Below are 24,765 nucleotides of genomic sequence, written 5' to 3' on the forward strand. Positions count from 1 at the left end.
CAAGGCAGGGCTGCTGTGTTCACCATCTTCAGATTGCAGGATCCTGAAACATTTATCAAGTACTTACCAAGTGTCAAGCACTGGGCTAAGAGCTGAGGATGCAAAGAAAGGTTTAAAAAAGGGGGGGGGGGGAGTGCCACTGGGTAGCTCAGTGGCTAGCGAGCCAGGCCCAGAGACGGGAGCTCATAGGTTCAAATCTGGCCTCAGATACTTCCTACCTGTGTGACCCTGGGCAAGTCACTTCACTCCCATCACTAAGCCCTTACCACTCTTCTGTCTTAGGACCAATACACAGTACTGAGTCTAAGGTGAATGGTAAGGGTTAAAAAAAAAAAAAAAAGGAAAAAACCCCAACAACCCAGTCTCTAATCTCAAGCATACATGGAAAGGGGAAGGCAATATGATAACAAGGAATAGGATGATAATCTGGGAGGAGAAGTCATTAGCATCTGGAGAGACCAGGAGAATATTGTTGAGGACCCTAACAGCCCAGTGGCCATCAGTTAAAAACGTGTTTACTGCATGATTTCTGATCTGGAAGTGTCTCTGCTAAGGTGGCATATACTACGAATGTCACAGAGATGACATATAATACAAAAAAATACATATCCACTGAGTTAGGTGATCACCACAAAGCAGGCTGGGCTCCAGGATACTAGGTAAGGCTTCCTGTGGAGGTTGGAGTTTGAGTTGAACCTTAAAGGAAGCCAGGGATTCTAAGTGATAGTGAGAGCTCAGAAGGGATATCACTGCCAGTGCAATGACACATATGGATTCTTTTCCACTTGAATAACCTCCTCCCCCCATGTTCTTACACAATTATGACATGTACTACATTTTGGGAAAGGAGAGTACTCTGGAAGAAAGCAAATATTTTAATAAAATCACATATCTTCCATGGGACTAATACTTGTGATTGGGAAGCACCATGATAATGTTGCAAAATTGTCTACTACTAATGCAACAAAGATTTAAGAGAGCGGGATTGCCAAGGAGAAAACTACTCTTTGACCCAGCTATACCACTGCAAGGCCACAAAGAAAGTTTAAAAAAAAAAAAAAAAAGAGGAAAAGGACTGACAGGTAGAAATACATTTATGGCAACTCTTTTTGTGATAGCCGAAAACTGGAAAACTTCTTTTGGGGAATGGCTAAACAAATTCTGAGATATATGTGTAATAAAATATTATTGTGTCAAAACGATGAAATAGTTTCGTAGAAAACTGGGAAATCTTTATGAACTGATACAGAGCAAAGTAAGTAGAACTATAATAATTTATATAATGATACAGTATTAGAGACAAAAATCAGCTCTGGCAGACTTTAGAACTCTGATCAGTGCAATGAAAAATGAGAAGACCAAAGTCTGAAGATAAAACATTCCTCTTTTGCCAGAGGTGCTAAACTTTAAATGGAGAAAGAGATGTATATTTTCTAAATGTGGTCACTTGTTTTGCCAACCATACATGTATATTTTGAGGACTTCATTATTTTTTAATTTGCTCAATGTGGGGAAGGGTTGTAGTGAGGACAGAATAAATTTTTTAAAAGAAAGAATTTGCAGTTAGGGGAAAAAAACTAAATGATATTTTAAGTGAAAACACAAATTAACTGTAAAAAAAGGAACAAAAAAGGAAAGGAGGAAATATTGACACTCATTCATTTATTTAACAGACATTTTATTAATTATTTACTCTGTGCAGAAGTTTGTGCCAGTATAGGAGGAAATACAAAGTTTATATACAAAATGGCTCCCTAACTTCCAGGATACTTAAAGTCTAGTAGATAATTCATACTTATATATAATACTCTGAGATTAATAAAGGTCTTTCCTCTCAACAGTTATAGGAGATGTCATGCAATTATCATTCTCTCCATTTTACAGATGAGGAATCTTATAGCTGGTCAAACCCAGTGATACAGATATAAACCAAAGTAGGCTGAGGTATAAAATTTCAAGCACGATCAATTTATTAGTAGAGCAAGTGCAGATCTACTAACAAAGTGGGTCAATGTGACTTCAATAACGCCAGAGACCCTGAGTGAGGGATGGGACAAGGTATTTTCTAGCCATTAACAAGATGACAAAGAGTGATTTGGAGCTTCATAGATGGGTCTACGTATAAAGCGAAAGTTCTCTGATCCCAGTTTGATATCACCATGCCCTGGACCACCCCTTCTAAAAATCCCCTCGGCCACAAAGGTGATAGGGGTCACCAGGCAAAGGGAAGACAAGGGGCATTGGGGATGGATTGAGATTAAGCTTGGCCTTTGCCCAGAATGTGGCTGCTGGGTGAAGCTGCAAGCCTGGAGATATCAGTTACAAGATAAGAATTGTGAGACAACTGACCCGAGGTTACCAGAATCACAAGAATAGGATTATGACCCAAGGGACCCGAGTCAAATTTACAGCAAAGGGCAATATTAAATCTAGTTTGACTAAGCCTTGAAAATAAAATTAAAGTCAGTTTTCAATTTTATACCATGTCTATGGAATCCAGGTCCAGTTCTCTTTCTTTTTTAAAAAAGCTCTCCCCTTTCGTCTTAGAATCAATACTGTATATTGGTTCCAAGGCAGAAGTGAGATAAGGGCTTGGCAAACTTGGTTAAGTGACTTTCCCAGGGTCATACTGCTAGGAAGTGTCTAAGGCTAGATTTGAACCCAGGGACTTCCCATCTCCTGGTCTGGCTCTTGAGGCCTGAGTCACTAGCTGGCCCCTGGTTCTCTTCCTAGTACATTCTAGCTATCAATCTGATGAGGCCTTGAAGATCCTACAGCACCTATTCTCAAAACGAGTTTAAACTAGTTTCTGGGTAAAGTTAGTAACTTTCTCTTGCCATTTTGATGCTCCTTCCCACAGCAGGAGCATGCCGAGAGTTAGCTAAGCTGTCCTATACCTTGGCCAGCATCCCTGCCTTCCTGTGGCCTGGCCTCTGCCTTCTGGTCTGCCCCAGAATGGGTAAAAGTTGTGGATGGGGTGGGGGATGGAGGGCATGGGGGGATGAACACTGGTCTGGCTGTCCCTGAGCTCCGTGGGGAAGGGAGGAGGACTGGGTCAAAGACTCGGTCCAACCTTGTACAAGGCGTTTAACAACCTTCCCAAGGCCACCCTTGCTAGCTCAGAGCCGTCGTGAGGATGACAGGAGAGGACGCCGAGTGTTTCCTAAGCTCTTTTGATGAGCCTGGATGGGAACAACTGGGAGGAACATGTTGCTGGGGATCGCCGTTCCCAAACCTGTGCCAAGGTTTTGGCTGGCCTTTGGAATCTTCGGTCTTGCTAAATAATCTGACAGCAAATGTGTGATGGCATTTCCTCTGCAGCTAAAAGGACACGACTGGGAAGTCCCTCGGTGAGAGCTCTTTAAACAAATCAGATATCACGTCTACTTAGACTCCAAGGAAGATTACTGTGAGGACACTTCCTTCACCGCGAGGAGCACACCGCCACTGCTCTGGCCAAACTCTCTCAGAGGTTTTCTCCCCACAAGATGGCTCCCATCCAATCTCTATTTCCTTCTTCCCATACACTTAATTCCCGTCTTTCTCACTGGCCAAGCACTGACATGTTTACCTGAGAAAATGTAAAGTCCCTTTCCTGGGAGGAGAGCTTACTCCACACCCTCTCTGCTAGCAAGGCAAAGAATAAAGCAAACACAATTTCCAGTGGCCCATGAGCTACCAACATTCCTTCCTGCTTTAAATGGGCAGAAAAACCGTGTTTTCCAATTTCTCCTGTGCCTAGTGGTCAGTCCCCATCAGGGAACCCCTGTTCAGGTACCCATTCCCCCTTTAACCTCCAGGATGCAAAATAAATTCCTTTCCAGTCTTCTTACAGCTCAGCCTTCTCCCCAAACCAGGGATGCCAGCCTCTTGGCTGTTCCTCCCACACAAGCCCCATCTGCTGACTATATCTGTCCCCCATGTCCAAGGCCTTCCCTTCTGTCCTTGCTCATCAGGTCTCTTGGCTTCCTCCAGCCTCAGGTTGCAGGAGGTCCTCCTAGGTCCATTCTGTGGCTAATGGCTTCCCTCTGAGATGACCTTCCACTTCCACTGCCTACATCTTGTGTGTGCATGGTTGTTTGCACCCTGACCGCTCCATTAGACTGGGAGCTCCTGGAAGGCAGAGACTGTGCCACTGACTATCTTTGCACCCACCACTCTTAGCACAGGGCCTGGCACGGACAGAGTGCTTCCTAAAGGCCCTGTGCCTGGTTGGCTGCTCCGGGGTGTGCTCCAATACAGAGAGGCAGTTCCTGCCACAGACAAGTGCACTTACACCAGAGTAGGCCTCTGATATTTTCCAGGTCAGACAAGTTCCTTACCTTAAAGGAGAGACATTCTGCCGTGTAAAGCAATAGAGAGAAAAAATAATCCCCAGAACTGGACACAAGGACTCCAGCAAGGCTGATCCAGGCTCGTTCCCAACCACAAACACCTTTGGAGAAAAGAGAGCGAAAGGTATAAACACCACGTCGGACTGGACGAGCAGCTTGGTGGGGCAGGAGGGAACCCGGTTCTGCAGACGGTGTAATGGGATCTTTTGATACACTGAAGTCCTAAAGCCTCAGAATGGCCCAGGAGCCTTTGCTGGAGCCTGTAGGACTCCCCAACAGAAAGGCCAGCCCAGAATAGTGGACGAGGCCAAGCACATGGAGACTAAATAGGCAACATCCTCTCTTGCATACTACTAGAAAAAACATTGAGTAAAATCAGGAACTTAATAAGTTCCCCAACTTCTTTGTTCCTCTCTCTTCTCTCCACCACAACCTTTTCTTCTTTATTCTGGTCTGGCCAAGATAGCTGCCTAGGTGGCTCTGCTGCCCATGTACCTAATCCAGTAAGACACTGACATCCACAGGATGCTGAATGGATTTCTCAAGGAACTCAATTACAAACTACTAATAAAGGGACTTCTTCTACCCTAGAACTATACAACGAAGTCATTCGGGAGTGCACAGGTATTATAAGAAGGGGCCACCAATAAAGCCAGCAAAAGCATAGGCAAACAAGTTGGCATCCTCCTAGCATGACCAGAGAGTACTAGAATCTCATTGAGCCTGAGGGACTCTGTGTTTGGAGGAAAAAAAGAGTGGAGAAAACCCAATGGTGGTGATGGGGACCATGGAAGCACTGGGGGAATGTCAGGGACCAATGAGGCACAATAGCATTAAGACCAGGATAGCAGCCCAGGTAAGTAACAACACAAGGGTCTCTCTAGAGACCCCATAGTGGGCCCTGATGATCCAGTGCCCTACCTCTGGGAGGTGGAGATTAGCACAGGAATCCAGAGGATCCAGGATGAGACGAAGCAGCACCAACCACCCCACATAAAAGGTTTATGGGGGAAAGAGCTTGACCTTAGCACAAAGCCCCAATTCAAGAACTAAAGATAGAGTTGAGCAAGTAGAAAAAGATACCAACTTCTATAAAAATTATTAAAGATCCAAACATGCTCGCAAATCCAAATTTGGAGATCATAGCTCCATAGCAATTATAAGCATGGATTTAAAGGGGAAAAATAGATTTTCCACAAAAACCACATGAATAACTAAAAAAAAATGAAACAAGAGATAAGAAAAAATAAAAGCCAAGGAGAAAAGAATCAGAAAGGAAAGAAGAGATAATGATAAAGCTTACACAAGTAATAGATTTCTTAAAAACCAGAAAAGACCAAATAAAAATCAATGATTCATAAAGCATTACAGGAAGAAAATCAAAGGATTTAAAAAAATAAAAAATATAAGGTGCCTGATATCAATAATAACCTACCTAGAAAGCAGATAAAAGAGATACTTAATCATTGGACTCCATGAAAACCAATAAATAATATAAATATCAAATTTTAAAGCCTAGATACCATATTTTAAGAAATCATAAATGGAAAGTACACAGATCTATTCAAGCCAGACAGCAAAGTGAAGATATAAAGAATCTATCAATCACTCTGAAATGAAAACTCCCAGGAACATTGTGGACAAAATCCAGAGCTTCCATGTCAAAGAAAAAATACCAGGGGGCAGCTGGGTAGCTCAGTGGAGTGAGAGTCAGGCCTAGAGACAGGAGGTCCTAGGTTCAAACCCGGCCTCAGCCACTTCCCAGCTGTGTGTCCCTGGGCAAGTCACTTGACCCCCATTGCCCACCCTTACCAATCTTCCACCTATGAGACAATAAACCGAAGTACAAGGGTTAAAAAAAAAATGCCATAAGTAGTCAGAAAGAGGTAGTTAAAATACTAAGGAACCAGATAAGCTCATATAAGACCTAATAGCTTCAATTATAAATGATTAGCATGTTTTTTTAATTTTTTTTTTAGTTTTTCAATTTCATTTATTTATTTATGTTTGTTTGTTTTGTTCTGAGTATGTTCCCATAGTTACATGTTTTGTGTTTTTTCCCTCTCCCCAAGTCCCCCTAACCCCTCTTAGCCGACACACAATTCCACTGGGTTTTACATGTATCATTGATCTACTATAAATGAGAGGAAATCTTGGAATATAATATTCCAAAAGGCAAAAGATATTGGCTTAGAGCCAAAAATAATCTACCCTAGAAAGCTAAGTATAACTTTATGTACATTTAAAGGATTCCTGATTAAAAAAAAAAAAAAAGACCAGAATTGAGCCATTAGAAAGGGTATATGTATGATGATGCAGAGCTAACATTCTAATGCAGAGGAAGAAACAGGTGTCTTTAGTAAATCATAATATCTTCAAAAGGTAATAAGTCAGTTAAGTAAAGACAATCAGAGGTCTTGAGAATAAGCTGTTTTGAAGTATCTGAAGAATGTAAAGAGAACATAAGATAAAAGGAATGTACTAGTATAGAAAGGTGGAAAGATGGGGCAGGATTTTCTCTCTCTCATAAATGGTGTAATGGTGAGGCACCAGGGATGTTGATTATTATTATTAAATGTAACTAAATGGTTTGTGGGTCCACACTGGGTTGAAGAAGAGACAGGACTAACCAGGATAGCGAGACCAGGGTTCAACCAGGATAGAGAGATCAAGCTTTTAACTGACACAGGAATGGCAGTTGGCCCAATGGTCACCCAGCTCACCCAGGCCAGGGCCTATGGAACCAGCAGGCAAAAGTAAAGTTTATACAGTTTAATTGAGGGTAACTAAATAAAGGATGGGATAGGGGATTCTACACTTGAAACCTAAGGGCAAACCACAGGGGCAGGGAAGGACATAACTACACTATCCTATTGACCTAAGCCAGGCAGGGCCCAAAGGAAGCAGTACTGAAGTCACAGGGAAAGCTCCTCCAAACCTGGTTTCAGCCAGGTTTGGTCAGCTCAGCTAAAGGGCCTGAGGATGGCTTTCAATTGGGGTCTCACGGTAAATCCAAGGATAGTCACAGGATGCCAAGAGCCAACTCCACCAGGTGATCCAAGGTACCCAGGTAGGGAGAGTGAGTTTGAAATTCTGTCCACCAGATCACAAACCACTTCCCCACTTGGTGCAGCTCTGCAGGTCTGTTGTCCACTGCTAAAAGCCTCCACCTCTCAGGATCCCAGGGAATCTGGATGCAGTTTTCCCTAACTCTGACATCTCTCAGGGTTAGCAACAGTTATGTCCCCAACCATTAATGGAGTCCCTCTCAGAGCACAAGCCCTACTTCCTGCTCCTTCATTCCATCTTGGAATCCTCCAGCCCTTCCTGCTAGGTCCAACACTATTACTAAATTAATTGCTAAATAAACTCTCACAACAATGGGGATATACAAGAAGAAAATAATACAAACATAGAGAAAGGGGTTGGGGAAGAGGTTGACTTCCCTCTGACCTGATCCTAGAGACATATAGGTAGCAAAGTAGAAAGAGCACTGGTCATAGATTCGAGTTCAAATCCTGTCTCAGACACTTACTAGTTTTGTGACCCTGGGCAAGTGACTTAACCTACCTGCCTAAGTTTTCCTATCAGTAAAACATCTCAAAGATGCCGTAAGGATAAAATGAGATAAAAGAATAGCTAGCATTTACACAGCATTTTAAGGTTCACAGGGCACTTTACAAATATTATCTCATTTGATCCTTATGACATACCTGGAAGGTAGGTAACTGTTATTATCCACATTTTACAAATGAGAAACCCGAGACAAACAGAAATTAATGACTTGCTCAGGGTCACACAGCTAGAAAGTAACTGAGTCAGAATTTGAACTCAAATGTTCCTCAGTCCTGGCACTATATCCACTTGGCTGCCTGACAATACTTTACAAAATTTATAGCATTCTTATTAATAGTATTATCAGCACGTCTCCAGAGAGCATAGGATAAAGCATGTTACCCAATTCCTGAGAGGTGACAGACTTAAGGTGAAGAAAGAGACACAGATTTTTGTTAATTTTGCTTCACTATTTATCTGTTAGAAGGGTTTTTTCTTTTTTTTCTCCTTGAGCTTAAATCAGGGAGAGAGAAGAGTCGAAAAAGAGAATTAACAATAGTGGTACCAAAAAAAAGAGGGCCATTAAAACATTTTTAAAATACACAAAGGAGTCAGGTAAGGTGGTGCATGTCTATAATCCCAAGTTACCTGGGAGGCTGAGGCTAGCAAATAATATAAGCAGGGGAATTCTGAGCCACAGTGGACAAAGCAGATCAGGTGTAAAAATGGTGGGTCAAGAAGCTGGCCAAGTCAGAATCAGAACAAATCAAAGAGTGGGGTTGGGCCCATGAGTAGCCCTCCATTTCTAGCTTTGGTGAGATAGAGAGCCCCAGTATTTAACAAAATATACAAACAAATATATATATATATATATATGAAATGAAATGCACAGAAGAGAATGGCATTCAGAATGGAACACAAGCAACAACAGTTTAAAAAGCATCGTATAGAGTTTACTATATATATATATATTAAAGCAAGTAGTATGAAAAAGAAATTGACATTTTCAAATACAACCTATTTATGTTCTGCTGTGTAGCATATGGAAATGTTCTTTTTTGGAATTTTACATTCAAAATCTTTTAAAATAATTTTATGGATACAGGAGAAACTCACTGAACAAGACTATTTATTTAAACACATAAAGGGAAGACAAAAGCAAGGTTAGGTAATAGAAGATGAATATAAAAGCATGGTACAGAAACAAAAACCCTACAAAGTAAGCACTTAATGAATGCTTTTTCATTCATTCATTCATTCATAAACAATAAGAGGGAAATGTCAGGAACATTGAAATATAGAATGAGCTGAAGCTGGTAAGGAAAACCAAGGATTAGTGTCTGCAAAAATTATAGGCTAGCAAGCTTGACTTTGATTCCTAGCAAAATTCTAGAATGAATTATTAATGGAAACATTAGTGGATAGCTAGGAGAGAAAGCCATGATCACAAAGAATTAACAAGAACAGTTCATCCAACAGTAATCTCATTTCTCTTTTTGACAGGTTCAGAAGACTGGTAGACCAATGAAATGTTTTAGGCAGATTTTACATAGATCTTAAGAACATCTCTCATGCTATTCTTGTGGAAGAGACAAAGAGATGTGGGCTAGACAATATTAAAATTGAGTGGATTCAAGATTGACTGAATGACCAGATCTGAAGAGTAGTTATTAGTGCTTCAATGTCAACTTGTTAGGGAGTCTTAAATGGAATGTCTCAGAGATCTATGCCTTCCCTTAGATGCACATTTCATTCAATGGTTTAAGGGTAGAAATGGGGGCAGGCTTATCAAATTTCCAAATCATACAAAGCTGGGAAGGAAAGTTCACAGGCTAGATGGCAGTAAGGATCCACAAAAAGGTCTCAACAGTCTAGAACTGTGTTGGCAAACCTATGGCATGTGTGCTGGAGGGACTGTTCCCTTCCCCCTTTCCACTGTGCCTGAGGACATTTCTCTCATCACCTGCCCCTCTGACCAGCAGCCCAATGGGAGCACTTCTTCCCTCCTCTGTCTGGGGTAAGGTGGGGGGGGAGGTGCACTAACATGCAACATGAAGGTACAGTTTGAACACTCATTCTCTAAAAGGTTCTCCATCACTGGTCTAGAACTTTGAGCCAAATCCAATACAGTGAGATTTAATCAAGTCAGGATGATCCAATGGAAAAAGCACTCAGATTAAAAGACCTGAATCTAAATCTAAGCTCTGTCAAGTTGTTAGCTATGAGACCTTGGACAGTTAAATTAATCTCTCTGGACCTCATCTTTCCAGTGAGGGGATTGGACTAGAGAGCCTCTAAGGCTATTTCTAACTCAAAAGCTATGATCCTAATAAGAATTAAGGTAAAGTCTTAGACTTGGTCTTAAAAGACCAATCACACCATATTGGGGGGGGGGGGGGGGGAAGTAGGTAGCCAGCTAATAATGAGTTTGAAAATTTTCCAGGGGTTTTAATGAACTATGTTGAAGAAATGACTGAATCTTAATTGAGCCAATTTCTGTTATTACTTACAAATATAAAAAAGAAAGCATTTATTTGAGGGGGAAAAAAAAGGTATAGGGTCTCACAGCAACTCATAGAGTTAGAATAAGGCTGACCTTTAGAGAAGAAAAAAAGATGAAATGTTACAAAGAAAGGCAGGAGCTGATAGTGGAGCTTGAAATGGTCCAGCCATTCTGGAAAGAAAGCAATTTTGAACTAAGCCCCAAAAGTCACCAAACTGTACCAACTCCTTGACACAGTGATGCCACTACTAGGTCTATCCTTCAAAGAGATCCAAGAAAGAAGGAAAGGATATACCTGCACAAAAAAAATTTTTTTTTACAGCAGCTCTTTTTGTATTACCAAAGAACTGGAAATGAAGGAGCTGCCTAACCATTAACCAAAGAATGGTTGAGCAAATCTTGGCATATGAATATATGGCATTATTATTATGTTACATAAAAATTATAGCATGTAAGAAATGACAAAAGGAATGACTTCAGAGAAACTTGAGGAGATTTATATGAACTGTTGCAGGGTAAAATGGGCAGAATCTGGAAAACAATTTATACAAAGAGAACAATATTATAAATTGTTGAAAAATTTGAAAAATTTAAGAACTACAACCAATACTATGCCCTTAATTCCCACATAATTCTCCAGAGTTAGCCTATGACCAAACATGTTATTCACCACCTACTTACAGAAAAGTGACAGACCCATTGTGCGTAATGTCATACACGGTTTAGGAAACAGATTAAAATGGGATTTGTCTTTGATTGACCAGGTACATTTGTTACAAAGGTTTTGTTTGTTTTTCTTTTTCTTTTCAATTGGGGGGAGGGGGAAAGGAGGTGGAAGGAGAGAGATCTAGTGATAGGTTCTTTATTCCTCCTTAAAAAAAAAAAAGGAAGAAGAAGGCAGCTGGGTAGCTCAGTGGATTGAGAGCCAGGCCTAGAGACAGGAGATCCTAGGTTCAAATATGACCTCAGACACTTCCCAGCTGTGTGACCCTGGGCAAGTCGCTTGACCCCCATTGCCAACCCTTACCACTCTTCTGCCTTGGAGCCAATACACAGTATTGATTCCAAAACGGAAGGTAAGGGTTTAAAAAAAAAAAAGGAAGAAAAAGAAAAGTTCATTGAAGCCTTTCTGAAAAATGCAGTTGGAGACAGGGGAATAGATGGTGGAATTGATTAGTCCATGAATTCAGAACGGGAAAGAGATTAGGGCAAAGAAAGAAGTTATACACATAGCAGGAAAACTGTTGAGAAAATGGCCTGGAAAAGGACTAGGGAGTGGAGTGAAATGAAGCATGTCTGGGGTCTGTCTGAAATAAAGGGCCAATCAACTGGGACAATCACCAATAAAAGCAGTGGCGGCTAGGGCTAAAGTTCTAGAGATGAATGAGTTGAACCCTCTGAGGCAGGGGTCGGCAACCTTTTTGGCCATGAAAGCCATAAACGCCACATTTTTAAAATGTAATTTCATGAGAGCCATACAGTGCTCACAGTGCCGCTCCTGTAACAGTGTCTGAAAAAAAATTGACTTTATGGCTCCTGCATTAAGAGCCCCCAAAAGAGCCAGATATGGCTCGAGAGCCATACATTGCTGACCCCTGCTCTGAGGTATGGCTTCTAGCGTGGGCAATAAGTCTTCTGGAGAGGCTGTTAAGACAGATGGCCAGGGAGAAGGGAGTGCTGTCAGGCTATATCAAAGAGGCATGGTGTTCTGTACTAGGGAGGTGAGAGCCCCTCTGTACTCTGACCCAGGCAGACCACATTTCAAGTGCTAAGTTCAGTGACTGCCCCATATTTTAAGAAAGACATTGATCAGCTAAAGAATGTCCAAAGGAAAGAGACTAGGATGGTAAAAGGACATAGGATCATGTCATCTGAAGACTGTTGGAAGGAACTAAGGATGGCTAGTCTAACAAAGAGAAGACTTTCAAGTATCTGAAGGGCTGTTGAATGAAAAAGGATAAAACTTGTTCTGCCTGGTCCTGGTGGGCAGGACCAGGAATAATGGGTCTAAGTTGCAAAGAGGGGGATTTATCCTTGAAATAAAAAATTTCACCAAAGGTCTATCTAGCAAAGATTGGATTAATGACTTGCCAGGTAAGATTCTCCTTGTTCTGGGGTCTCTTCCAAATCTGTGATTCAGTAATCTATAATAATAGTTTTCTTGTTGTTCAGGCATGTTCAAGCATTTTGGGTCATGTCTTACTCTTTGTGACCCCTTTCAGGGTTTTCTTGGCAAAGATACTGGAGTGGTTTCCCAATTCATTCCCCAGCTCATTTTATAGAAGAGGAAACTGAGGCAAACAAAGTTAAATGACTTGCCCAGGGTCTCAAAGCTGGTTAGTATCTGAGGCCAGATTGGAACTCAAGAAGATGGGACTTACTGATTCCGGGCCTGCCATTCTATTCACTGCACTACCTAGCTGCCCAATCACAATAATCATAGCTGCCCCTTACAAAATGCTTTACATACATTATTTCATTCACTCTTTATAACAACCTTGGGCAGATAATGCAATCATCATTCTACAAATGAAGAAACTGAGAATTTGAAAAGCAAAGTTAATAATGGGGCAAGGCCAGGACTTAAAACTGGGACTTCAGACACTAAGATTCAGCATGCCACTCTACTTCCCTAAGAATAATTTTAATGGTCTTCCTTCGGAGATCAGCATACTCAGCACAAGAAAGATAATGCCTTACCTTCCATCCACAGAACAATCAAAATGCCCTCCCTCCAAAAGCAGGACAACTGGAAACAAAGAAAACGAACTTCCCACAGACAAAACTTGCTAATTCTATGCTTTAAAATGTTGCCATCTATCCCTGGCATTTGACAAGAAAGTTCTGTACTCAGTATTTCAGGCTTTTGTTCTTTATACGGTATTCTTAGCATCAGCAGGAGTCTGACATACATCAGGGTTGGTTTGTTTAAATTCAATTTTTTTTTCAATTACATGTAGAACGATTTTTGACCATTGTTTTCTGGCATTTTGCAATTCAGATTCTCTCTCTTCCTCTCTCTCCCTGCTCCTCAAGGTGCATTTGCAATACATATTTCCATATTTCCCGTGTCCACACATAGCAGGGTTTTAATAAATGCTTACAGCTTGCTTGCTTGATTCTATGAGAGCAGTCCTTGGATCTGTCAATGTGCTTCATACAAGGTGACCTACACATTAGCAAAGTACCATCCAAGAATGTTTCCACTTCTATTCTATTTCTATTGGAAAGGCTCACATAAGTCAATATTCCTCACTCAATAATACTGTTATTTCATAATATATTACTATAATAAATACAAATATTAGGTGGCTGTCAAAATAACTATTAAGACTCAAATTTAAGGAAAGTGTGCAGGAAGAAAGACAAAAATAACTCAATGTGAGTAGAAAAAGATTTTATTCCAAGGTAATTTATTTTTGTTATTTCTTATTTATTCCAAGTCAAAATTAGGGCAAAATGAAAATTTGTGTCTAATATGCATTATAAAACTTAAAATCACTATATAAATGTCACCAATTTTTATTGTGAGAAAGATAAGAATTAGTCCCATTCATGGAAAAATCATGGATCATGGAATCACTACTAATAAGTTGGAAATTCTAAGTCTTTCCAAAGAACACTGTCCCTTTAAACTAACCCAAATCTTTTTTATATACTTTAAGCCTCCAGACTCCACTTTGAAGCTTGATGACTGAAAAGTTGTTTGCTTGTGCTTGTGCTAATCTCAGTAAGCCCAGCTAAGTGAAATGTATTGTATGACAGGGTTCAGAAGGAATATTCAGGCCTAATTATGAGATCACCAATTACATGAGGAAAAGACAAGATCTAACTGATAACGTTTGGGTCCATTGTTTGACTGTAGATGGTATTTTTCCCATGGTAATCCCTGTGGAGCCATCCTTCCTTACCATCCCTTTTTGTACCAAAAAAACCTCCCTTGTGAAGTCATGAGAAAACATTTTCCACTATGGCATTATCTGACCTATGAAGGAGCAAAAGCCCACAGACAAGAGATAAATCTTCATCATTTAATTTGCATTTATCCAGTCCCCCCAATGAAAATTTAATCCAATCTATTTCTAATAAATGGAGATTTTTAAACCCCCCACCAAAGCCCTACCACAATGTCTTAGCAGAACATAGAGATGACCCTTGTCTGATGACTGAAAAATATGTCAGCTGAATTATACAAGCTGTGGCTACCACCTAAAACCATCAGAGCTAAGATGGGAGAAGCTAAATAAAGTGAGATGAAATTTCTTAGCTACAGTAACTTGCAAAGAACATTTGCTAAGGTGTGGAGGAGTTACTACTTGAACAAGTAGAAAAGCATCCTACAAATGAAATCATTCATCTTGAACCTATTGAAGTCATTGTTCATCCTTGTTTTCGAAGAGGATATCACTGGATGATGTCTTGATTTGTGTGTGAAATAAATTAAGTGAGCTTCACAGAGCTGCACAAAGTCATCAGTCTTACAGATCTCTCTTCCAGAGTCATCCAAGACGAATGACAAGATAAAAGTCAAGACAACTGGCGATAGCCTGGGATGCAGAGGATGACCTTTGCCTCTTCAATGTCTGACTAAGTGCTAAAAACTCTGCAGTGCCTGCTTCAGCCACTTTCACAGCCATTGGAACAAACTGTTCTCATCTGCCCATTCTGCCAGAGAAATTATCACATGCTTGGGGTAGACATTCCCCTAACTCACTTAGCTACCCTCAATATTTAGCTCACCTGCTGGATGGTTTACTGCAGTGGGACCACTGTGTGTACTACACCTTTGTGGAGTCACAGGTGGGAGGTGGGGAGAGGGGAAACCCTGAAAGATACTCAACAAGCCTTCACACCAGAGGAGCTAGTCCTTCCTGAACACCCCATATGCTCCTCTCCTGAATTATGCAGAAATGAATTACACAGTCCCAGGGACACAACAGTTTCCCACATTTTGAAATCCTGCTAAAAACTAATTATAATAATCCTCAAAAAAACAATGTTCTATGACTACTGTCTAGATTGAATTATTTCATAGGTTCATATTTGTTTCTCAACAAGATAGGCAGAATTAAGAATTCATTAAAGAGTAAGAGTTAGTTCTAGGCTGCATGGCTTTAAAAAGTCATCAAAATATGAATGAATCTTTCTTCTAAAATTTGGCTTCTGGTCAGGTCAAAATATAGGATGAGAGAAAACAAAAGTAAAACAATATCTATCTACATTAGTCCAGTGTAGATTACTGGATGACTAGATGCATGGTGGTGTCATTTATAAAAACAAAAAAGGCTAGAAGGGCAGACTTAGGAAGGAAGATGAGTTCCATTTTGAATGAAACAGGACATCAGATTAGATATATCCATTAGACAATTGTTCATTTAAGCCTAGAGTTTAAGAGCAGAGACGACTGTTAGATAGATCTTAGAATTATCTCTGATCTATGATATGATAACTGAACTCATAAGTTCACCAAGAGAGCAGATAAAGGGAGCCCAGTCAACCAATAAACATTTAAGAGCCTACTATGTGCCAGACTCTGTGCTAAAGGATACAAAAAGAAACAAAAGATAGTCCTTGACCACAAGAAGTTTATAGTCTAATGTGGGAGACAACAAACAAGTAAGTACAAGAAGCTATATAAAGAACAAAGAAAATAATTAAAAGAGAGAAGGAAAAAGAATTAAGAGGGGTTGGAAAAGGCTTTATAGGAGAAGAGATTTTAGTTGGGTTTGAGAGCCAACACGCAGAGATGAGGGGAGTGAACATTCCAAGAATGGGGACGAGCCAGAGAAAATGCCTAGAGCTAAAAGACAGGGTGTCTTGTTCAGGGGACAGCTAGAAGGCCAGTGATACTGTATCCAAGGATATATGGCGGGGAATGAGGTCTAAGACTGAAAGGTGGGAGATAGGGGCAGGAGGGGTTGATCTGAGAATTAAGCAGAATTAAGGGACAAAAGGAAAGGGCAGGAAAGCACCTTGGAGGACATACTGATCTAGTAAAGGAAACTGATAGGAAGTGGCTAAACAATGAGAGACCCAGTAGTATCACAAAAACTAGGGAGGCAAGATTACCCAAGAGAAGTTAAACAATATTTAAAATGTTGCAGAGGGATAAGAAAGATGAGGTTTGAGAAAAGGCCACCAGCTTTAGCAATTAAGAAAAACCATCATTTAAATGGTTTCCTTGTAGATAGTAGTTCCAAGTTGTAAGATCACAAGCTAGATTGCAAAGGTTGAGAAGGAAATACACTTCAAAAAGATATATAACCTAAAAATAAAAGGTCACAATCATTTAAGAATAAGAAGAAAACAGGAGGTACCTTGTATGACTATAGTTATTGAGGAGAAATCTTAACTATTTAAGAGATAGAGATGATTACAGAAATATATAGAATATAGAATTATAGAAAATTATAGAAGGAATTTTGAAAAGTTTTTGCATAGAGAAAACCAATGCAACTAGTAATAAAAAGAAGCATGTTGGGTGAAAAAAACTTTGAAGCAAATCTGCTATCTGTCTGATTTCCAGTTTATAAAGAGAACTAATACAAATATATAAGAACAAGAGCCATACCTGGATTGGTAAGTAATTCAAGAATACAAAGAGTCAGTTTTCAAAGAAGAAATGCAAAGTAACTATAATGATATGAAAGAACACTAATAATGAAACATCACTAATAATGCAAGAAATGCAAATTAAAACAATTTGAGATTTTGCCTCTGACCTACTGGTTGACAAAGATGACAGAAGACAAAAATGATAACCACTGGAAGGGGAAAAAAAGGCACATTAATACACTATTTGTGGACCTATGCATTGGTTGAACCATTTCAGAAACCTTGTTGAAATTATATTCCCTAAATCACTACATTATGTATAACTTCTGTCCTAATAATACTAGTATAAATAAAGCCCAGGCCAAGAAAGATGGAGTTAAAAGTCCTATAGAAAAATATACACATGGAAGCAGCTGGGTGGCTCGGGATTGAGATCCAAGTCTAGAGACAGGAGGTCCTAGGTTCAAATCTAGCCTCTGACACTTCCTAGCTGTGTGACCCTGGGCAAGTCACTTAACCTCATTTGCCTAGCCTTGCCCTTCTATAGAAGGGAGGGATTATTTAAAAAAAAAAAAAAGAAAAAAGAAAGACTTTACCACTCTGATCAATGCAGTGAAGTGATGACAGCGAAGTACGCCTCCCTTGTCTTGGAATAAAAGTGATTCACAAGAGGTGTGAAGTGAGACATACATTTTCAGACTTGACCAATGTACTGATTAGTTTTGTTTGAATATATTTGTTAGTGACCAGGGAGAGTTCTCCTGAGCAGTAAGAGGAGAGGGTCAGTGGAAAACAAATGTGATATTAAAAAAAGAGGACAGAAAAGTAACGGGGAACCTTAAAAAAAAGGAACAAGGAGGAAGAGAGGAAGTGGGGGCAGCGAACGTAACAGCCTGGTGCTGAGGACTCCCATGGGAGGGCTGCCTCGTCATTTTGCTTGTGATCTCCCCTTTAGGAGGTAATTTGGAGCTACTCCATCGGTGCTAATTGACACACCAAGGAGTTCCACTATTAGAAGAAACCAAACATGTATGTAATGGCTTAAAGAAAGGATTTGCTTTTCCAGAGATGAACCTTATGAAAAGAGGCACCCTTCAACAACCTAGTGACCAAACTGTCTTTGTGGAGGAGGGCTAAACAGAAATAAAAGTAGAAGGCAAAGGTGAATAAGAGGGAGGAAAACACAAACACCTGTAGATTTATTTCAAATCTATGAAAAGAATAATGCTAACAATCAGAAGGAGTCATTGATCTAACTCAGAACTCATTCCATAGCCTTCTACTAAAACTGTTACCACTTTCTGGGGATGGCTAGGTGGCTCAGTTGATAGAGAGCCAGGCCTAGAGAGAGAAGGTCCTGAGTGCAAATCTGGCCTCAGATACTTCTTAGTTGTGTGACTCTGGGTAAGTCACTTAACTGCCATTGCCTAGCCCTTACCGCTCTTCTGACTTGGAACCAATACAGAGTATTGATTCAAAGACAGAAGGTGAGGGTTTAAAAAAATAGTTTATTACTCTTTCTTATTATAATGCTAAATCATAATCTATTGTATCTCCTGAAAGCTACTCACTCCAAAACTTTGTGTTCCAATGTCACTTCCTAAAAAAAAAAAAAAAAAAAAAAAAAGGCTCTCTGAACACAGAGAATGGAGCTAGATCTGTGGGTTTTTTTAACTTTTTTTTTTTGTTTGTTTCATGGTCACCTTTGACAGACTGGTGAAGCCCATAGACTCTTTTCTTATAATAATGCACAAAATACACAGGATCCTAAAAGAAAGAAATTATATTAAAATATGGTCATCAAAAAAAAAATTAAGTTCATTGATCCCAGGTAAAGAACTCCTGGACTAAAGAGTCTAAATAATGGGCCAAGTTAGCAAAACCAGTTCCTTACACCAGAGATCACCTAAGCTAGCCTGCCCTGACAATTCATTCACCCTCTCTTCTACCACAGAGATACAACTTGTCAAGATCCCAACATGTAAGGCTTCATCTTTATTGAAGTCACTGCCTTGATCCCAACACTGAAATTAAATGCATGATAGGACCTGAATGCACCACTGGAAGATTTAATGAGTCATGTGTTATCTTCAAACACCTAACAATTTTGACACCTGATCCTTTGGTTAGCAGAATTCTGATACTTCTAATAACGTGCTTACTGAAGCTATTTAAAAAATGAGATTAACAGTTGCACATAAGGAAACCAAGCAAGATAACCCAAATAGCCCAAATCTTTAGGATTATTATTATTTTTTAAACCTTTAACTTTTGTCTTCTTATCTATTCTAAGACAAAAGAGCAATAGGGGCTAAATGACTTTCTTAGAATCATACAGCTGAGAAGTCTCTAAGACCAGATTTAAACCCAGGTTCTCCTGACTCTAGGCCTAGTGCTCTAGGCACTCTGCCAGTGGTTGCCAAGCTTTTTTGGCCTACCACCCCCTTTCCAGAAAAAAATATTACTTACACCCCCTGTCACATACTATCACCGCCCCCTTACAGTTATTCACTGACCCCAAAGGTACCTGTGGCCATAACCGCCCCCCTGGATCGCTGCAGCACCCACCAGGGAGCAGTGGCACCCACTTTGGGAATCACTGCACTATGCTAACCTAAGATCATCTTTAGTTTTAAGATAATTGTTAGCTTTCAATTTCCTTCTCTGTGAATGAAGAAGGTGGATGGGCCCTTTGCAGTTCTGATATTTGATGATTTTAATCCATTCTGCAAAAATCTGCTCAGACTCAGAAGAGTGAAACTAAGAATCTCATGAAATATCTTTAATTTCAAATTCAATATAATCAGATAAGAAAAAGGATCCAGTTAAATTAAGCCACAATTCCTAAAATTAATGGGATAACACACACGAAATGAGAAAGTAACAGAGTATAATATTTACATTTCCCTTCCTTTACCAATACTCAAGTATTTCTAATATTTAAAAGTTTTAAGGGGAACCTGGGATCATAGTACAAAGGCTACTAAAATAAACTATTTCTTCTCCAATTCAGGATGTAGCCAGTTTTCTCCTGATGGAATTCTATGTCCTTGAAGTAGTTTTACCTTTTCTAAGTTCTAAAACTTAGTTTTGTGCAAAATTGAACCTTCAGATCCCTTTCTATATGAAGAAAAGAAAAAGTCCAGGAAACCTGCTCTTGAGCCTTTTGGGAATTAGCTCCCTGAGATTTGGTGCCAAATAGAGATGATATTTGAAGACAATGAATTTATGGTTTGCTTACTTTTTCCTTTCCTCTCTTTTTGACTATATTAATTTTGCTCTGGTGAAAAATGTGGATGGAAAAATTTAAATGTTCTATATTTACAAATAAACACTGGTAGAATGTCCAAGGTCTCAATTCAATAAGAGCTGGATACCTACTAGCATTAGGTATCTTTTATATTGTCCTATTATCCTACATTGTCTTAACTATACCATCTTTAGCCAGTTGCATAAATTGTACATTTCCAAGCAAAATATGTAGAAATCTGTGGAACTCATCACCTCTTATCACAAATCTGTCTTCAATTATAGCAAACTTTAATTGCCCTTGCAGATATGAAATGAACTGAAAAGGAAAGACTGAAAAAGACTGAATGGTTGAAAGAAATCAAAACTTTCATTTCCTATTGCTGCTTTGGATTTCAAGTATGGAAGAGATGACCTAACACAGAGTTCACTATTGTAAATCAAATAATCCAATACATATTAGACACTAAGAAATTTTCACATGCCTCTTGCCTCTCTTTCCTATCATATAGGCTCAAGCAAAATGCTTCCCTATTGGTTTATTTCAGCTGCATTCTAAGCAGCTGTTCTTCCGCTTCTCATTTATTTCCTTACTTCATTCCAGACTGTTAATTTATAGGTATCATCAGAGATTCCTCAACAGAAGAATGAAGTACAGAAAACAACAAAAAAATCACTTATCTTCATACCAAAGAGTATTTCAGGGAGAAGTCTGAAAGAAAATGACTTTTCAATTCAATTCAGTCTATCTAATTAAGATATTATTTTCTCCTCTGAACACCTTTTTTTTTTTTTCTTTTTTTTTTTTTTTAAACCCTTGTACTTCGGTGTATTGTCTCATAGGTAGAAGATTGGTAAGGGTGGGCAATGGGGGTCAAGTGACTTGCCCAGGGTCACACAGCTGAGGCCGGGTTTGAACCTAGGACCTCCTGTCTCCAGGCCTGACTCTCACTCCACTGAGCTACCCAGCTGCCCCCCTCCTCTGAACACCTTTAAGGGATTATCTGAGACATAGAAAAGACCATGGTTACTTTGCAATTATATTCCACAAATCTAAATATCATATTATTAATAATAAATCCTGATGTAGTCAGAAATTAAAGAAATAATGATGATAAATTGGAGTTGTGAGGAGGAGGATGTGATAAGATACTTGTTTGGTGTCCACAAAAGTACCTTTTAACCTTCCTCTCTGAAGGAAAGCCAGGGATGACTTCCCTTCCTTAGGTCAATATGGAAGATTTTTGTAGACACACTATATATATAAAAAGCTATTTATTTATGTTTAATAATATGAAAATAAGGATTAATAACAAGGAAACCTTAACAGTAGCCAAGAACTGTCTCCACCCACCTGCTAAGTCCATCTCACATTGAAATCTTCTGTTCTTCCAGCTACACTAAATCTACACTGACACTAAAACCCAAAATGCTATCTGACTATAAATCTACCTAAAATCCTTATTTAATTAACTTAATTTGATAAAGAGATTCTCCAAGTACATTTAAATTCAGTCAGCCAAGATGGCAGCTGCTAAATGACAATCTGGTAACCCTGGTATTACCCAAAGTACAGACAAACAGCTTCAATATTTCTCCTTCTCCAAAACTGTTACCCAGCAAAGCAGATCTACCAGCTTCTTCTTAGAGATGACTTCTCTCGACCAGGAAAGTAGAAACCCCCTTCAGATGGGATTCAGATTCTCTCTTCCCTTTCACCAAGCAAGAGTAAAGACACAGGTCCCTGTTTCCAACAGCAGCCAGAGAGAGCAAGCTCACCAACTGAAGCCCAGTGAGTGAGTCAGTCAGTGAGAGACATAGTCAGTCCGTGTCCCAGTGAGAGGACCTCACCAACTGACAGAACTTTTTCTGTGTTCTTCCTTCCAAGTTCTAGTCTCACGCACTGCTCTCTACCTTGCTTATACACTCAGACCTTGCTTGTACCCTCAGAGATCTCTTTATCAAATATCTTTGAGGGTAAAAGCAAGGTAGAGAGCAGTGCGTGAGACTAGAACTTGGAAGGAAGAACACAGAAAAAGTTCTGTCAAAAGAGAAATTAAAATGCCTGCCTTATTATCATTAAAAATAAATAATCAAATAAGATGTATGCAAAGCACTTTGCAAGTGTTAAAATGCTATGTAAATGTTTAGTAATACTAAATGCAAATGTTAAAATGCTATATAAAATGCCTTGCATTATTTGATTATTTATTTTTAACAATAATAAGGCAGGCATTTTAATTTCTCCTTTAAATATGAAGAGTGGAATAAATAGCCCCCACATAACAATAGACATAAGCACTACAACAATGTGGATTAAATGGTCACTAGAAGACCAGGAATAAACAATAATGGTCCTAGAAAACATCTCCCTCCCAAGGTAAAGAGTTGGGATGGTCTAATGAGGGTAGTGTGTCATTTGAAATTATTGTAAGCCCTGGAAGACTAAGTCTCCCAGGACTCTCTCTGCTACAACTTCCCCTGACACCGCCCACTTCCTTTGGGGGAGGTGTCAGGGAAAGTATAAAAGACAAAGTTTGGTGCCTTTTTGGGCTCTCAAACTTAGAGGCTGGCTGGGCTCTCTCTACCTAGAAGCTCTGCTCTCTCTACACTGGAAGCTCCGCGCTCTCTACCCTGAGACCCTGATCTCTCTCTTGGTGCTTTTTTCCCTTTCTTCCTACCTCCTAGTTTTCTCTAGACCTTTCCCTTTCTAATTAAAATAAAACCTAGCTATTCAAACCCTAAAGTTACTCTCTGATCATTCATTTGAGGTGGGGGAAAGGGAGGAACAGAGGAAGAAGGAAACATATTTTTTTGCTGCTGTTATTGTTTTTACAATAAAGGAATACAGGTTCAAATTTTTCAGCTAAATCCACTGGGAGTTTCTCAAAATACGGAAATTTAGTTTACACACAATTTTTCATCTATTATATAAAGTTAGGTTTCAATATGATTTAGAGGTTATACTTGGCCGTTATTTATCCCCCTTACTGAAAGAGAACTCTCAAGACCAGAGACTTGTTGGAGACAGCTGAATAAGCCCCTCTGTCTCAACCACTCCCCACTTACTGGACTTGTCAGGAAAGAATTTGCACATATTTTCTAATGCTACCTAGGCAAAGATGAATAAATTTAATACTTCCTAGCTCAGGGAAGAAGTACCACTCTATAACTCATTAAATAATTTCATTTCTCTTTCTTTTCTTTTTCCTTCCTTCCTCTATTTTTTAGGTACTCCTTGGACTTATTTATAACCAGAATTAGAATAACTTGTGGAGATAGGAAAAACCCTAGTCTCCTAAGATTCTATCTGATTTGTAGAGATGATCATTTCATATCTAGATGAACATTTACAATAAATGTTTTCATGAATGGCACATTTTGGAGATCTCAAATATTAAAACATGCTTATTTCTAATTTGCTGAGAGCTTAGAAAGCAGAATCCAAATTTGTTAGAACCATATACAAAGTAGCTAGGTGGTTCAGTGGATAGAAAGCCAGGTCCTGGAATCAAATCTGTCTTCAGATACTTTCTAGCTGTGGGACTCTGGGCAAGTCACTTAACCCGAAATGCCTCGCCTTTACTGCTTTTCTGCCTTAGAACTAATCCTTAGTATCAATTCTAAGACAGAAGGTATGGATTAAAAAAACCCTAAAACAACCTATATATCCAACAATGAGAAAGGGCTGATCAATTATGGAATATTAATGAGATAGAATATCATCATATTATAAAAATATGTAAAGTCATGAGAAAACATGGGAAAATAGAAATTATATACTGACCAGCAAAACAAGAATAATATAGACTGATTACACACACACACACACACACACACACTCTCTGGAGCTTTTTTTTAGGAACACAGAGATTCAGGAAGGGCCAGAGGTATTATTTTTTTTAATTTTGGAAAGTATATGTAGTAATCTTGTTTTATGCCTGTTTAGATTCTACATAAATTGGTTCACATTTAGGGATTTGATTGAAGATTTGCTCTATATTTACTCTGATTATGGTTTTATTGTTGTTTGCTATGAATACTGAATTAAAATAACAATAATAGGCTACATAGACACAATTCCCATAGTCTAAGAAGTACAAAGAAAACAAGTGAAAACCATGGCTGGAAATGATACCTTCGAATTCTCAGGACTGTCTCTCAAATCAAATGACTCTCATTGTCCCACTCCTGTAGGATCAATTCTACCCTCCAGACCCTCCAAGATACTTTCCTAATTTCCTGTCTCTGAATCCCTACTCTATAATTTGGTATTAGCAGACGAAGAGCAGAGACAATGTGTCCTTTGTTGCAGAATTTTGCATGATATTTACCTTTTTCTCCAACATAAACTCTCCCTCTGTTTTCTCATGGCAACTGAGCTGCCAAAACCCTGTCGAAGGAATAATTACTCGTCTCTACTTCCTTCCTGGTTTTGTTACATTCCAGACCCTTTATGTTACCAAGTGTTTCTACAGCCAGATAAGAGCTATGCAGGTTTAAAATGTAATCGCTGAAGAACAGTGATCCTTTCTTTACATGTGCCAAAGCACACCAGGAGGCCTGCTG

At 39.3% G+C, this 24,765-nt stretch overlaps 1 protein-coding gene across 1 annotated transcript in view; it reads right to left on the reverse strand.

Annotated features, from left to right (window-relative positions):
- TANGO6 (transport and golgi organization 6 homolog) overlaps positions 1–24,765 on the reverse strand; it is a 214,771-nt gene that overhangs the window by 159,345 nt on the left and 30,661 nt on the right. Inside the window, exon 8 of the mRNA XM_044663151.1 lies at positions 4,323–4,435. Within this exon, the coding sequence (XP_044519086.1) occupies positions 4,323–4,435 (113 nt within the window). The remainder of the gene's footprint in view (positions 1–4,322; positions 4,436–24,765) is intronic.

This window comes from Gracilinanus agilis, chromosome 2 (assembly GCF_016433145.1).
Source record: "Gracilinanus agilis isolate LMUSP501 chromosome 2, AgileGrace, whole genome shotgun sequence".
In the NCBI taxonomy this organism is placed as follows: Eukaryota; Metazoa; Chordata; class Mammalia; order Didelphimorphia; family Didelphidae; genus Gracilinanus; species Gracilinanus agilis.